This window comes from Babylonia areolata, chromosome 32 (genome assembly GCF_041734735.1).
Source record: "Babylonia areolata isolate BAREFJ2019XMU chromosome 32, ASM4173473v1, whole genome shotgun sequence".
Lineage (NCBI taxonomy): Eukaryota > Metazoa > Mollusca > Gastropoda > Neogastropoda > Buccinidae > Babylonia > Babylonia areolata.
In genome coordinates this window covers 920,868-936,935 of record NC_134907.1, presented here as the reverse complement: position 1 = coordinate 936,935, position 16,068 = coordinate 920,868, and the positions used below count along the sequence as shown (strand labels likewise).

At 43.9% G+C, this 16,068-nt stretch overlaps 2 protein-coding genes across 2 annotated transcripts in view; one reads left to right on the top strand and one right to left on the bottom strand.

Annotated features, from left to right (window-relative positions):
- Positions 1-2,835, bottom strand: part of LOC143276529 (dnaJ homolog subfamily C member 9-like) — a 17,454-nt gene extending 14,619 nt beyond the window's left edge. The window contains exon 1 of the mRNA XM_076581073.1: positions 2,629-2,835. Coding sequence (XP_076437188.1) covers positions 2,629-2,758 — 130 coding nt within the window. The 5' untranslated portion in view covers positions 2,759-2,835. The remainder of the gene's footprint in view (positions 1-2,628) is intronic.
- LOC143276528 (uncharacterized) lies at positions 2,760-16,068 on the top strand. The gene is made up of 4 exons (XM_076581072.1): positions 2,760-3,116; positions 6,590-6,810; positions 9,116-9,458; positions 11,134-16,068. The coding sequence occupies exons 1-4, from the start codon at positions 2,903-2,905 to the stop codon at positions 11,274-11,276; spliced, it is 921 nt and encodes a 306-aa protein (XP_076437187.1). The 5' UTR covers positions 2,760-2,902; the 3' UTR covers positions 11,277-16,068.

Genomic DNA, 16,068 nt, shown 5'->3' with positions numbered 1-16,068 from the left:
AGCAACAAGATTCCCTTCTTCACTCAAACCACACAGCAACAAGATTCCATTCTTCACTCAAACCACACAGCAACAAGATTCCCTTCTTCACTCAAACCACACAGCAACAAGATTCCATTCTTCAAACCACACAGCAACAAGATTCCCTTCTTCACTCAAACCACACAGCAACAAGATTCCCTTCTTCACTGAAACCACACAGCAACAAGATTCCCTTCTTCACTCAAACCACACAGCAACAAGATTCCCTTCTTCACTGAAACCACACAGCAACAAGATTCCCTTCTTCAAACCACACAGCAACAAGATTCCCTTCTTCAAACCACACAGCAACAAGATTCCCTTCTTCACTCAAACCACACAGCAACAAGATTCCCTTCTTCACTCAAACCACACAGCAACAAGATTCCCTTCTTCACTCAAACCACACAGCAACAAGATTCCCTTCTTCAAACCACATAGCAACAAGATTCCATTCTTCAAACCACACAACAACAAGATTCCCTTCTTCAAACCACACAGCAACAAGATTCCCTTCTTCAAACCACACAGCAACAAGATTCCCTTCTTCAAACCACACAGCAACAAGATTCCCTTCTTCACTCAAACCACATAGCAACAAGATTCCCACTGAAAGCACACAGCAACAAGATTCAAATCAATTTAATCCCTTTCCACCTTTTGGGGTGTGGAGGATACAATAACAATACATACACATCCAATCACAACTTCAGTCCAAACTGTCACCAAAACAAGCAAAACAGAGAGAGAGAAAGAGAGAGAGAGAGATGGGCACACACACACACACGCTAATAACAATGATTTGCAACAAAACAAATCAAACTTCAACACACTGACAAGTAAACACACACACACACACACACACACACACACACTCATGCAGTGCACTGTCAGAGGTACTTTGTGGTAACCAGTAAACCCTTCTTCACTACAGGCACACAACAAACACACACAGGCAAACATACACGCACACACACACCACCCACACACACAGACACACACACAGAGGCAAACACAGACACACACACACAGGGTGCACCAACAGAGACAATTAAATGAATTCATGGTAACCCTTCTTTACTACAAGTACACAATACACACCAGCACTAATGTACAAGTTAAAAAAGAATCACAAGACGAAGTGAATTACCCAACCCTGCAAGCATACCCCCACGCCCCCCAAAAACAAACCAACCATACATGCATAATATATATATATATATATATATATATATATATATACATGCCTGAACGTGCACACACACACATACTTTTTCTGCACCAGACCAATCACTAGCTACCATGACAGTGTACAAGCAAAATCTTCAACAAAATTATGTGAAGATGGCTGCCTACCCACAAGACAGTTACACACATGTATGTACACACACAGTGATAACAGACTGACGGTCAGTGTGCTGGACTTTCAATCTGTGCACTGGGCTGGAATCCCAACACAGCCTGATGCTAATGATAAATCTATTTGTTTCTGGGTGGAGAGGTTTCCTAGGTCTTGAGAGAGGTGCTGATGTAACTGAACCGGCAAAATCCACATTTCTTCCCCTGTGTTCTGTCCATTCTATTTCATTCCGAAGAGGGAAAAACTGTAATATTTGTCTAAATAACATTGTAATATATACTCTACATTTCTTCCCCTGTCAAGAGAGAAAAAGAAGGCCAGTCAAAGAGTGGAGGGGAAGAAATGTTGAGTATATCATAATGCTATTAACCAATTTACAATTTAAGGAGGAAGGTGGCAGAATGGTTAAGATGCTCTTCTGCCAATACAGAGTCCGTGAGGGTCTGGGTTTGAATCTGAATCCTGCTCTCACCCTTTCTCCCAAGTTCGACTGGATAATCGAACTAAACATCTAGTCGTTGGGTTCAGACAAAAATTCAAGGTCCCGTGTGCAGCATGCACTTTGCGCACTGAAAAAAAGATCCCATGGCAATGAGAGTGTTGTCCTCAGGAAAACTTCTGTAGAAGGAATCCACTTGAATAGGTACACAAATGTATGCACTCAAGGCATGTTGCGTTATCGTGCTGGTCTGGCATCTGCCTAAAAAATGTGGTGTAGCATATATATATATATATGGATTTGTCTGAACACAGTGACGCCTCCTTGAGAAAACTAAACTAACCTGTCTTAAAAAGTTAAACGTTAAAGTACTGGGTAAGAAATGTGTATAAATAATTATATATATTATATATATTGCCACTGAACCTCCCATGGTGTTTGCACATGCTAAGAATACACATCAAAGATCCTGTAATCCATGACACTGTTCGGTGCGGGTGAGATATTTCGGATACTGGAAACACAAAACTATTCACTTGACAAAGGATCGCAAATATTATTAAACTATCCGATGCCAAAAGTCACAAACCAGCAAATTTCTGTTGGCCGTGCAGTACAGGAAATGAAGCTTATCAATATAAAATCTGTACCACATAATGCCTCAGTAGTAACATGGTAGACTTCTGATCACTTAGTAATCTATCTGTCTGTACAGGTCTATAAATTTATAAATCATACATAATCGAAAACAAGCACTGGATGAAGCAGCTCTTTTCATCCTCGGTGTTCTTATTCTCTTGTTCATCACCTTCCTGTGGCGTGGCTTGCCTGCGAATTCCTAGGACCTCGTACAAGTTAGTTGTTTCAAAAAGTTCTTCACATGACTTCAACAGCGCTGGAAGCTTTTCTTTCTGTTTGGTTTTCGATTTCTTCGGCATTTTTGGATGATTAGTATGGCTCTGTGTACTCGAAATGTCCGCGAAATGTTTGACTGAAGCTTGTTTCCAGAAACGAGAATCATTCCAGGGACATCATTCTGAGCAATATTGATTGTTGCAAGTCGAGGGTATTTGTGGGAAAATATGTCATTTTCTGCGTTCGAAGTTTCTCAGACAATAGCAGCTCAGTTCGGTGGTTGCCAGGATTCCAGTGGCAGTGATGATACACTACTGCACACCGCTGCTTACGAAGGAAACATTTCTGCTTTGGAGGAGATCTTGAGCAGACGACCATCAAGGGAAGCAATCAATCAGCGTAATCACTTGGGCTGCACACCTCTGAGGCTGGCAGCAACGGGTAAATGAAATTAACGGCCATGATCTTGACACACCGCTCATATTTGGTACTTGATATCGTCGTGTTTACCCAGATGTCAAACATCACTAGTGTTTTTACTTGTTCTAACTTTCCAGATTTCCCAAATAGAAGCTGGCCATAACATAAACAAATGGCACCAAGAATAGGCTACTAAAGTGCCCGTGTATATATATATATATATTTAATAATTAAAAAAAAAAAAAAAGAAGAAGAAGAAGAAAAAAAAGAAAAGAAGTATCATTCTGCAGCTTCAAACTAAAGGTTAAAGAAACCTATATGTTGACAGCTTATATATATATCACCACACGGCAAGCACTGCAGCATCCAACTGCACTGTTTGTGTTGCTGTCATATTGTCAACTAATAATGATTGATGAGAAATAATGTAACTTTTTATAAGGGAACCCGAAGTGGAATGACTGCATGCTTTTTTTTTTGCTTTTTTTTTAAATTTTATCCAGCCCTCAGGGCAAAGAGAAAATTAAACTGTAGTTATCAAGCAAATGATGAAAAGTAATGGAAAAAGACAAACACACATTTTCACACACATATACACATCCACACCCACATGCACACACTCATGCACACACACACACACACACACACACACACACACACACACACACACACATGCATGCACACTCACACTTTCAGAACAATACATGCACAGTGAATAAGTGAAAACATACATGGATTGATGTGTGCATGCATGATGCATGAGAGAGGGAAAGAACAGTGAAAAGGACAATGGAACCAACTGCCCATTTCAGTCCATTGCAGTTTGCATGTACCAGTTTATTATATGATATATATTCCCCAGTTCAATTCTCAAATCTCATGTGGAAAACCTTCCATGTCTATTGTGTTCGTTCTTTAGTTTAACGTCTTTTTACTGTAAGTGATATTAGACGAGGGTAGGAAAAAAATCGAGGGGGATGGGGAGAATTACTGTGTATGCATGCAAGTAAGTGAAAGTGTGTGTGTGTGTGTGTGTTATACGTTACATATAGAAAATGATTGATTTAAGGTTTGTTTAAAAACAAAAACAAAAAAAACACATAACAATATAACATATTTCTAATGAAAAACTAACAACTATAACAGCGAACCAACGAAAAAGTCATACATTAGCAATGGACTGCTGAAGATAGTCAACACTGAAGATGATTTCAGTTAGGGATTTGAGACTTAACATATCGCAAGTTGGTATATGATCGGCTGTTATGTGAGCACCACAGAAGCAAGAAACATTACTGACATATTTTGTCCTAAAACAATTCATTTTCCATCTGCAGATTAGAGAAATGATTTGCCTCTTATGAAAATCATTATGGTAATGTTTTCCCATGAAACCATACATTTTCTGTATGTTCTTAGGTAAATCCGAGTTATCGGTGTGTTTTTCCTCAAACTGAAATTTTGACCACTGGACTTTTTCTACCATGGTGTAACATTCCTGTAGTAAAGCGAAATATTTAAATCTAACTCCTTCGTGAAGCTTCTAGCTCCTTTTTTAGCCAAAATGTCAACTTTTTCATTATAGTAAAAACCTCAATGAGAAGGAATCCAGCAAAAGGTTATGTGAGAGCCTCTTAGTAAGAGTTCGTGTATCAAATGGTTAATTTCAGTAATGAGTTCATACCTAACCGTTTCTTTTATAAGTTCAATAGCGTGATGAACTGATTTAGAATCAACACAAAATAGAATCTTAAATATAGTTTTGGGAAAGGATATCATGAAATTTAACGCAATTTGAATTGCTATGAGTTCAGCTGTGAAGATGGACTTATTCTCTCCCAGTTGAAATGAGTTTTGAAAGTTAAGGTCTGGAATAACGAAAGCAGCACCATCTCTATCATTTACAACAGAGCCGTCTGTAAATATCTTCAGATGATTTGGGTATTTCTCTTCCAAATGGATTCGTACATGCGATGTAAGTAAATTTATGTTGTCATCTTTGGTCAGATCAATGTGATCGATATCAAATTGCGCTCTTTGAAGTTCCCATATGGGTGTAGGTGATACGACAGACCTTTTAGCAAAATGTGGGGTTTTATTCACGCCGGAATTTGTTAAAATACTTGACGTGTATGTTCCCAGTGTGGTATGAGAGGATATAGATCTAGCTCTCTTTGGAAAATCGCTGTCGGATTTGAGAGTTATTTCTGATTCCAAATCATTTTCGTCCGTTAAACTTCTCAGGACAAATTTACTACACGCAAGTTCCCTTTGATCCTCTAATGGTAATACTCCCGCTGCACTGTACGTTTTCTTACTGGAAGCATGGACTGGTAAGCCAAGTGCCAGTTTATATGCTCTGCAGTCTATGCTTTGAATTTTTTTCAATAAATATTTCGGTGCACTGAAGTATACTTCTTGTGCATATATCAGTTTTGACCGAACAAGTGATGTGCAAAGGTGTAGTAGAATGAATATGCCCTGGCTCCATGGTTGTTTGCATACTATTTTCAAAAAGTTTGATGTTTATTGTGTGTATTGATGTGTGTGTCAGGTGGACATACATGGTGTGTAGTAAACCTTTCATGTCTATTGTGTGTTGATGTGTGTGGTGTGTGGTGCTGTGTGTCAGGCATATCAAGTGTGTTGATGTGTGTGTCAGGTGTGTTGATGTGTGTGTCAGGTGTGTTGATATGTGTGTCAGGTGTGTTGCTGTGTTTGTCAGGTGTGTTGATGTGTGTGTCAGGTGTGTTGCTGATGTGTGTGTGTCAGGTGTGTTGCTGATGTGTGTGTGTCAGGTGTGTTGATGTGTTTGTCAGGTGTGTTGCTGTGTGTGTCAGGTGTGTTGATGTGTGTGTCAGGTGTGTTGCTGTGTTTGTCAGGTGTGTTGATGTGTGTGTCAGGTGTGTTGCTGATGTGTGTGTGTCAGGTGTGTTGATGTGTTTGTCAGGTGTGTTGCTGTGTGTGTCAGGTGTGTTGCTGATGTGTGTGTGTCAGGTGTGTTGATGTGTGTGTCAGGTGTGTTGATGTGTGTGTCAGGTGTGTTGATGTGTTTGTCAGGTGTGTTGATGTGTGTGTCAGGTGTGTTGCTGTGTGTCAGGCATGTCAAGTGTGTTGATGTGTGTGTCAGGTGTGTTGTCAGGTGTGTTGCTGTGTTTGACAGGTGTGTTGATGTGTGTGTCAGGTGTGTTGTTGATGTGTGTGTGTCAGGTGTGTTGATGTGTGTGTCAGGTGGACATACATGGAGTTTTGAAAACCTTCCATGTCTATTATGTGTTGATGTGTGTGTCAGATGGACGTGCATGGTGTGTAGAAAACCTTTCATGTCTATAGTGTGTGAATGTGTGTGACAGGTGTGTTGATGTGTGTCAGGTATGTTGATGTGTGTGTCAGGTGTGTTGATATGTGTCAGGTGTGTTGCTGTGTGTGTCAGGTGTGTTGATATGTGTCAGGTGTGTTGCTGTGTGTGTCAGGTGTGTTGCTGTATGTGTCAGGAGGACACACCAGGTGTGTAGAAAAACTACTGGACAGCGGTGCCCGAGTGGACGTGCCGGATGTCAAAGGTCAGACCCCGCTGCAAATGGCGGTGAAGAACGTGCACTACGACTGTGCACGCCTCCTGCTGGACAGGGGAGCTAACCCCAATGGGGACGGTAACAACCGACAGTCTCCCCTTAGTCAGGCCGCTCTGCTGGGTCGCTGTGACCTGGTGCAGGTGTGTGGTGTGGTGTGAGGGGTGTGTGATGTGGTGGGTGTGTTGTATGGTGTGGTGTGTTGGGTGTGTGGTGTTATGTATGGTGTGTGTGAGTGGTGTGTGGTGTGGTGTGAGGGGTGTGTGATGTGGTAGGTGTGTGATGTGGTGGGTGTGTTGTATGGTGTGGTGTGTTGGGTGTGTGGTGTTATGTATGGTGTGTGTGAGTGGTGTGTGGTGTGGTGTGAGGGGTGTGTGATGTGGTGGGTGTGTTGTATGGTGTGGTGTGTTGGGTGTGTGGTGTTATGTATGGTGTGTGTGAGTGGTGTGTGGTGTGGTGTGAGGGGTGTGTGATGTGGTAGGTGTGTGATGTGGTGGGTGTGTTGTATGGTGTGGTGTGTTGGGTTTGTGGTGTTGTGTGTGGTGTGTGTGAGAGGTGTGTGGTGTGAGAGGTGTGTGGTGTGAGGGGTGTGTGGTGTGAGAGTGGTGTGGTAGGTGTGTGATGTGGTGGGTGTGTTGTATGGTGTGGTGTGTTGGGTGTGTGGTGTTGTGTGTGGTGTGAGAGGTGTGAGGGGTGTGTGGTGTGAGGGGTGTGTGGTGTGGTGTGGTGTGAGGAGTGTGTGGTGTGAGGGGTGTGTGGTGTGGTGTGAGGAGTGTGTGGTGTGAGGGGTGTGTGGTGTGGTGTGAGGAGTGTGTGGTGTGAGGAGTGTGTGGTGTGAGAGGTGTGTGGTGTGGTGTGGTGTGAGGAGTGTGTGGTGTGAGGGGTGTGTGATGTGGTGTGAGGAGTGTGTGGTGTGGTGTGAGGAGTGTGTGGTGTGAGGGGTGTGTGGTGTGGTGTGGTGTGAGGAGTGTGTGGTGTGAGGGGTGTGTGGTGTGGTGTGGTGTGAGGAGTGTGTGGTGTGAGGGGTGTGTGATGTGGTGTGAGGAGTGTGTGGTGTGATGTGAGGAGTGTGTGGTGTGAGGGGTGTGTGGTGTGAGGGGTGTGTGATGAGGTGTGAGGGGTGTGGTGTGAGGGGTGTGTGGTGTGGTGTGAGAGGTGTGTGGTGTGAGGGGTGTGTGGTTTGGTGTGAGGGGTGTGTGGTGTGGTGTGATGGGTGTGTGGTGTGGTGTGAGAGGGGTGTGGGGTGAGAGGGGTGTGGTGTGGTGTGAGGGGTGTGATGTGGTGTGAGGAGTGTGTGGTGTGAGGGGAGTGTGATGTGGTGTGAGGAGTGTGTGGTGTGAGGGTGTGTGATGTGGTGTGATGTGATGTGAGGGGTGTGTGATGTGGTGTGAGGAGTGTGTTGTGTGAGGGGTGTGTGGTGTGAGGGGTGTTTGATGTGGTGTGAGGGGTGTGTGGTGTGAGGGGTGTGTGATGTGGTGTGAGGGGTGTGTGATGTGGTGTGAGGAGTGTGTGGTGTGAGAGGGGTGTGGTGTGGTGTGAGGAATGTGTGGTGTGATGGTGTGGTGTGAGGGGTGTGTGGTGTGATGGTGTGGTGTGATTGTGGTGTGGTGTGAGGGGTGTGTGGTGTGAGAGGTGTGTGGTGTGGTGTGAGGAGTGTGTGGTGTGAGGGGTGTGTGATGTGGTGTGAGGAGTGTGTGGTGTGAGAGGTGTGTGGTGTGGTGTGAGGAGTGTGTGGTGTGAGGGGTGTGTGATGTGATGGTGTGGTGTGATGGGTGTGTGGTGTGGTGTGAGGGGTGTGTGATGTGATGGTGTGGTGTGATGGGTGTGTGGTGTGGTGTGAGGGGTGTGTGGTGTGGTGTGAGGAGTGAGGGGTGTGTGGTGTGGTGTGAGGGGTGTGTGGTGTGATGGTGTGTGATGTGATGGATGTGTGATGTGATTGTGTGTGGTGTGATGTGATGATGTGTGGTGTGATGTGATGAATGTGTGATGTGATGATGTGTGGTGTGTGGTGTTATGTGATGAATGTGTGATGTGATTGTGTGTGGTGTTATGTGATGAATGTGTGATGTGATTGTGTGTGGTGTGATGTGATTGTGTGTGGTGTGATGTGATGAATGTGTGATGTGATTGTGTGTGGTGTGATGTGATGGATGTGTGATGTGATTGTGTGTGGTGTGATGTGATGGATGTGTGATGTGATTGTGTGTGGTGTGATGTGATAGATGTGTGATGTGATTGTGTGTGGTGTGATGTGATGGTGTGTGATGTGATGATGTGTGGTGTGATAGATGTGTGGTGTGATGGTGTGTGGTGTGATGTGATGATGTGTGGTGTGATGTGATGGTGTGTGGTGTGATGTGTGGTGTGATGTGATTGTGTGTGGTGTGATGGTGTGATGTGATGATGTGTGTATTCCCAAACTGATGGACACGACGAACCATGTCACAGCTGTTGCTGGACTACGGAGCGGAGCCGATGATGCAGCGTGAGGGAGCCAGCGGCCTGACCTTCACAGTGGACGCGCTCCAACTCTCCATCGCCTACCAGCACTACGACTGTTCCCAACTGCTGCTGATGGAGGGGGCCCAGTCCACCTTCTCCCCCTTCCACACCCTGGTGGTGCAGCGGGGCCACTGGCGATTCGCCCACCTGCTGCACCAGTTTGGCACCAGGCTGTGGGTTCGAGACCACAAGGGGCTGTACCCCTGGGAGGCCGAGCCGCGGAGGGCGAGGGAGGAGGGGGACGAACGCGACAGTCAGGAGTTACTGGCCTTCCTGCACAGACTGAAAGGTGAGGGGCATGGGGGGGATTGTTGGGGTGAGGGAGGAGAACAACATGACAGGAGTTGCTTCCCTTCCTGCACAACATGATGGTTACAGGTTATGACATGTAGTCATGGTTACAGGTACTGACATGTAGTCATAGATACATGTACTGACATGACATGATGGTTACAGGTACTGATGTGATGGTTACAGGTACCGACATGTTGTGATGGTTTGAGGTACTGACTTGATGTGATGCTTACAGGTACTGACATAAAATGTTGTGATGGTAACAGGTACTAACATCATGATGGTTACAGGTATTGACATGACGTGTCGTGGTGGTTACAGGTACTGACATGTCGTGGTTACAGGTACTGACATGTCACCATGGTTACAGGTACTGACATGATGGTTACAGGTACTGACATGATGGTTACAGGTACCGACATGATGTGATAGTTACAGGTACTGACATTTCATTATGGTTACAGGTACTGACATGACATGGTCGTTACAGGTACTGACATGGTGTGATGGTTACAGGTACCGACATGTGATGGTTACAGGTACTGACATGTCATTATGGTTACAGGTACTGACATGACATGATTGTTACAGGTCGACATGTCATTATGGTTACAGGTACTGACATGACATGATTGTTACAGGTACTGACATGGTGTGATGGTTACAGGTACTGACATGACATGATTGTTACAGGTCGACATGTCATGGTTACAGGTACTGACATGACATGATTGTTACAGGTACTGACATGACATGATTGTTAAGGTACTGACATGTTGTGATGGTTACAGGTACTGGTGTCATGGTTACAGGTACCAACATGACATGTCATGATGGTTGCAGGTGCTGACATGACGTGATGGTTACAGGTACTGACATGACGTGATGGTTACAGGTACTGACATAAAATGTTGTGATGGTTACAGGTACCGGCATGTTGTGATGGTTACAGGTACTGGCATGATGTGATGGTTACAGGTACTGACGTGATGGTTACAGGTACTAACATGACGTGATGGTTACAGGTACTGATGGTTACAGGTGCTGATGTGATAGTTACAGGTATTGACATGTCATCATGGTTATAGGTACTGACATGATGGTTAGAGGTACTGACATGATGGGTTCATGTACCGACATGATGTGATGGTTACATTGCAGGTACTGACATGGTGGTTACAGGTACTGATATGACAACACGGTTTCAGGTACTGACATGATGGGTACAGGTACTTGCATGATGGGTACATGTACCGGCATGATGTGATGGTTACAGGTACTGACATGTCATGATGCTTACAGGTACTGACATAGGTACTGACATGTCATGATGCTTACAGGTACTGACATAGGTACTGACATGTCATCATGCTTACAGGTACTGACATAGGTACTGACATGTCATCATGCTTACAGGTACTGACATAGGTACTGACATGTCATCATGCTTACAGGTACTGACATAGGTACTGACATGTCATGATGCTTACAGGTACTGACATAGGTACTGACATGTCATCATGCTTACAGGTACTGACATAGGTACTGACATGTCATCATGGTTACAGGTACTGACATAGGTACTGACATGTCGTCATGGTTACAGGTACTGACATAGGTACTGACATGTCGTCATGGTTACAGGTACTGACATGTCGTCATGGTTACAGGTGAGCCGCGGTCCCTGAAGTCATGCTGCCGACTGTCAGTGTGGCGGCAGATTCGCTCAGTGAGGAAGACAGCGTCCTGTGTCAAACAACTGACAGGTGTGCCCCAGGGCATCCTGCAGTACCTCAGCTTTGAGCACCTGTGACACCTGCAAAACACTAGTGCTTGCTTTGGATCTGGAGTGTCAGCATTGATATCAGCAAAAGACGTTGCTGAGTTCCGAGCAGTTTTGATCTGAAATGTCACAGATATTGCTGAGTTTCAAGCAGTTATGATTCTGAAATGTCAACACTGGGTATCAGCAAAAGACAGTGCTGATTTTTCATCTGTTTTTAATCCATCACCGACATCCACAAAAATATATTGCTCAGTTTTGAGCAGTTTTGATCTGCAACATCAACATTGATATCAACAAAATGTATTGCTGAGTTTTGAGCAGTTTTGATCTGAAAGACCAGCACAGACATCAACAGAAGATGTTGCGCAGTTTTGATCTGCAACACCAACGCAAATATCAACAAGAGATGTTGCTCAGTTTTGAGAAGTTTTTATCTGCAACACCAGTGCAAATATCAACAAGAGATGTTGCTCAGTTTTGATCTGCAACACCAACAAAAATATCAGCAAGAGATGGTTTGATCTGAAAGATTAATATTAAGAAAGGAGACTGGTGAAAGGAACACTGAGAGAAAGACAGAGATTGAGGAACATTGACCTTCTGAGGGTCAGAGAGAGAGAGACAAAGAGAGAGAGCTAGAGGGACACACACACACACACACACACACACACACACACACACACACACACACACACAGAATGAATGATTTATTCTCATCTGTAGATACGCACAAGCTTTTACCCCAAATATAGGGGTGTGACAAGAAAGAGGTGTTTTTTTTTCTCTAGGTATACACAGGCTGTAGCCCCAAATAAAGAAGAGTGACAACAACGCATTGTATTTCTGGGTATACACTGGCCAAGGCCCCAAATCTAGGAAAGTGACAACAACAAAAATGGTGTCTTTAGGTATACACAGGTTCTGGTCCCAAATATAGGGGAGTGACAACAACAACAAATTGCATCTCTGGGTTTACACAGGTCATGGCCCCAAATAACGGAAAGTGACGACAACAAATTGTATCTATGGGTATACACAGCCCATGGCCCCAAATATAGGAAAGTAACTACAACAAATTGCATCTCTAGGTATACACATGCTGTGGCTCTTAATATAGGAAAGTGACAACAAATTGTATCTCACGGTATACACAGGCTATGGCCTCAAATATAGGGAAGTGACAACAAGAAATTGTATCTCTGGGTAAATACAGGCCATGGCCCCAAATATAAGAAAGTGACAACAACAAATTGTATCTCAATGTATACACAGGCCATGTCTCCCAGTATAGGGGAATGGCTACAACAAATTGTATCTCTGGGTATACACAGGCTCTTGCCCCAAATATAGGGAAGTAACAACAACAAATTGTATCTATAGGTATACACAGGCCAGGGCCCCAAATATAGGGAAGTGACAACAAATTGTATCTCTGGGTATACACAGGCCATGGCCCCAAATACAAAAATGTGTCTTTAGGTATACACAGGCCAGGCCCCAAATGTAGGGGAGTGACAACAACAAATTGCATATCTGGGTATACACAGGCCATGGCCCCAAATATAGGGGAGTGACGACAACAAAAATTGTATCTCGAGGTATACACAGGCTGTGGCCTCAGATACAGGGGAGTGACCTGTAACCTGTATTGGTATCAGATCAGTGTCTAGAGAGGGATTGTTTGATGTTAGAATGACCTGTAGTCTGTGTGTTGGAATCAGATCAGTGTGTGTAGGGATGACATCATCACTAAATATACTAGTCTGAACTGGTTAAAATGGAACACAGAATCCCACAGGGGTCCGTTTTAGGCCCCATGCTCTTCACGCTGTACACTGCTCCTCTCGCTGAAATTATCAACCACTACAACATCAGGCATCATTCTCTTGCTGATGACACTCAAATTAAGAAAAGTGATACCCCTGAAAAATTGTCCTCGCTCTTGCAAGAAACATTAGACTGCTTCCTGGACATTCAAAACTGGATGACTATTAATAAGTTACAATTGAACGCGTACAAAACTGAAGCAATATCATGGGAACTAAACAGGAACTCTCTTCCATCACAACTGACACAATCAAACTTGGCAGTACATCCATCCCTCTTTCCAACTCAGTCAGGAACATTGGCATTGTCCTTGACAACACACTGTCCATGCAAAAATTTATCAGTCAGACCTGTCAATCTTGCTGTTGTCAACTGCAGTGCATCAGTTGCATTTTGAAATATCTGTCCATCGATGCAACATCTAGATTTGTTGTTTCTCTCATTAAGGCTGCTTAACTCTCTGTTGTCTGGTTTGCCTGCTTCACAAAACTCTGCTGCCTGACTTGTCCTCAGAATGAAAGATCTGAGCACATCATTCCTCTTTTGCAACATCTCCATTGGCTCCCTGTCTCACACAGAATAAAGTACAAGATCAGCACTCTATGTTATAAATGTATTCACAAATCTGCCCCTTCCTCTGTGGCTGCCTACACCTCTACACCCCATCTTGCTCTCTACAATCAGCTTTGGATCCATTCTGTTTCTGTATACCCAGATTCAAACACTCCACTGTCGGCCATCACTCTTTCTCAGTCTCTGGACCTTGCAGCTGGAATGAACTTCCTCTTTTGCTAGCCAGGTGTCTGCACTCAGCTCTCTCAAGTCTGGCCTTAAAACCCGCCTCTTCCCAAGATAGCCTCACCCCCCTGCCTCTTCCTTGTGTTCAGTTACCCAGTTTGTAATTTTTTTTTCTAAACTGAGTTATGCATGCACGTGAATGGTTGGTGTGTAAGTGCTTTGATTTGTCTTTGCACAAGATTCGGCATTATATAAATACTAATTATCATTATCATCAGTATTATTTATTTATTGTTATTGTTGGTTGTCTATTTATTGTGGTTATTATTATCATCATCATCATCATTATCATTATCATTATTATTTAATTTGGTATTTAAATTTATTTATTTATTTTTAATGCGCAGGGTAAAAAACAACAACTGTATGCAAACACACAGGAAGTGTTTGAGAGAGGAATGGTACACACAGACAGACAGACACACAGACAGAGAAATTTCGACAGAAATGATCTTTTGCATTATGGTGCTTTCAACGGTTATGGCATTATGTACTTTGTTCAAACCACTGTGAACAGATTGGTGTGCGTGTGTATGTGTGTGTATTATGTGTGTGTGTGTGTGTATGTGTGTATGTGTGTGTGTGTGTGTGTGTGTGTGATCTACCACTTACCTATGTGTGATAAATGTATGTGTGTGTGAGTGTGTGTGCGCGTGCACGTGCGTGTGTGTGTGTGTGTGTGTGTGTGTGTGTGTGTGTGTGTGATCTGGCATTTACCTATGTGTGATGCCAGGTATTGTCGGCTTGATCAATTATTTTCCAGTGCTGTGATGGATGCACATCTATAAATAGCTTTCAACGGGCTGCATCACCTCCCCCTCTTCCCTCCCCCTCACCCCCATTTGAACCAACCTAGTCTGCCTTTTCTGCCCATCGTTACTGTGTTACACCTGTTTTATTTACCTGTCTACCCATCAGTGTTCACTGTGTGGCTGATCAGATGTTACAACACCTGTTTTATTTACCTGTCTACCTATCGACGTTCACTGTGTGGCTGATCAGATGTTACAACACCTGTTTTATTTACCTGTCTACCCATCAGTGTTCGCTGTGTGGCTGATCAGATGTTACAACACCTGTTTTATTTACCTGTCTACCTATCGACGTTCACTGTGTGGCTGATCAGATGTTACAACACCTGTTTTATTTACCTGTCTACCCATCGACGTTCACTGTGTGGCTGATCAGATGTTACAACACCTGTTTTATTTACCTGTCTACCCATCAGTGTTCGCTGTGTGGCTGATCAGATGTTACAACACCTGTTTTATTTACCTGTCTACCTATCGACGTTCACTGTGTGGCTGATCAGATGTTACAACACCTGTTTTATTTACCTGTCTACCCATCAGTGTTCGCTGTGTGGCTGATCAGATGTTACAACACCTGTTTTATTTACCTCATAGGGGGTGTTGATTTCTGTTCTGTCTCTGTATTGTACACACACTTGAGGTTCCACACATTTGCATGCGTGCATGCATGTGCACACATACATTCATTCAAACACTCACACTCATGCATTTGTGCATTTGAAAACACACATGCACACACACTCTCTCTCTCTCTCTCACTCACACACACACACTCTCTCTCTCTCTCTCTCTCTCTCTCACACACACACACACACACTAACACACATGCACGCACGCGCGCGCACACCACACACACACTAACACTGACACACATGCATGCATGCACGCACGCATGCACGCACACACACACTCACAAACACTCATGCACACACACACACTAACACACACACTAACACAAACACTAACATTCACTCACTCACACACACACACACACTAACACTAACACTAACACTCACTCACACACACACACACACACACACACACACACACACACACGGAAAATGTATGTCCTGAAGCTGCCAGTGAGTGTTGCTAAAATTGTCCAGGGTAGAAATGTCCACCTGTAAAGATGAACTGGCTTAACTCACTCAATACGGCCAGTCCTCTCTTTCTCCTCTACACAGACCCCTCGGATGTCCAGTGGGTGTCTCAATGACCCAACCTTTAGCTTCCGTCGTCAGAATTGTGGTATTCTTTGTCAACATTCACGTCTTCAGTATAAGAGCTTTCCGCTTGCAATATTTTGATGATGGTAATTGGGGTGAAACGCGGTTAACGTTGTCTCTTTCGCCGTTCGTATGGAGAGAGTTAACGCTGTTTTA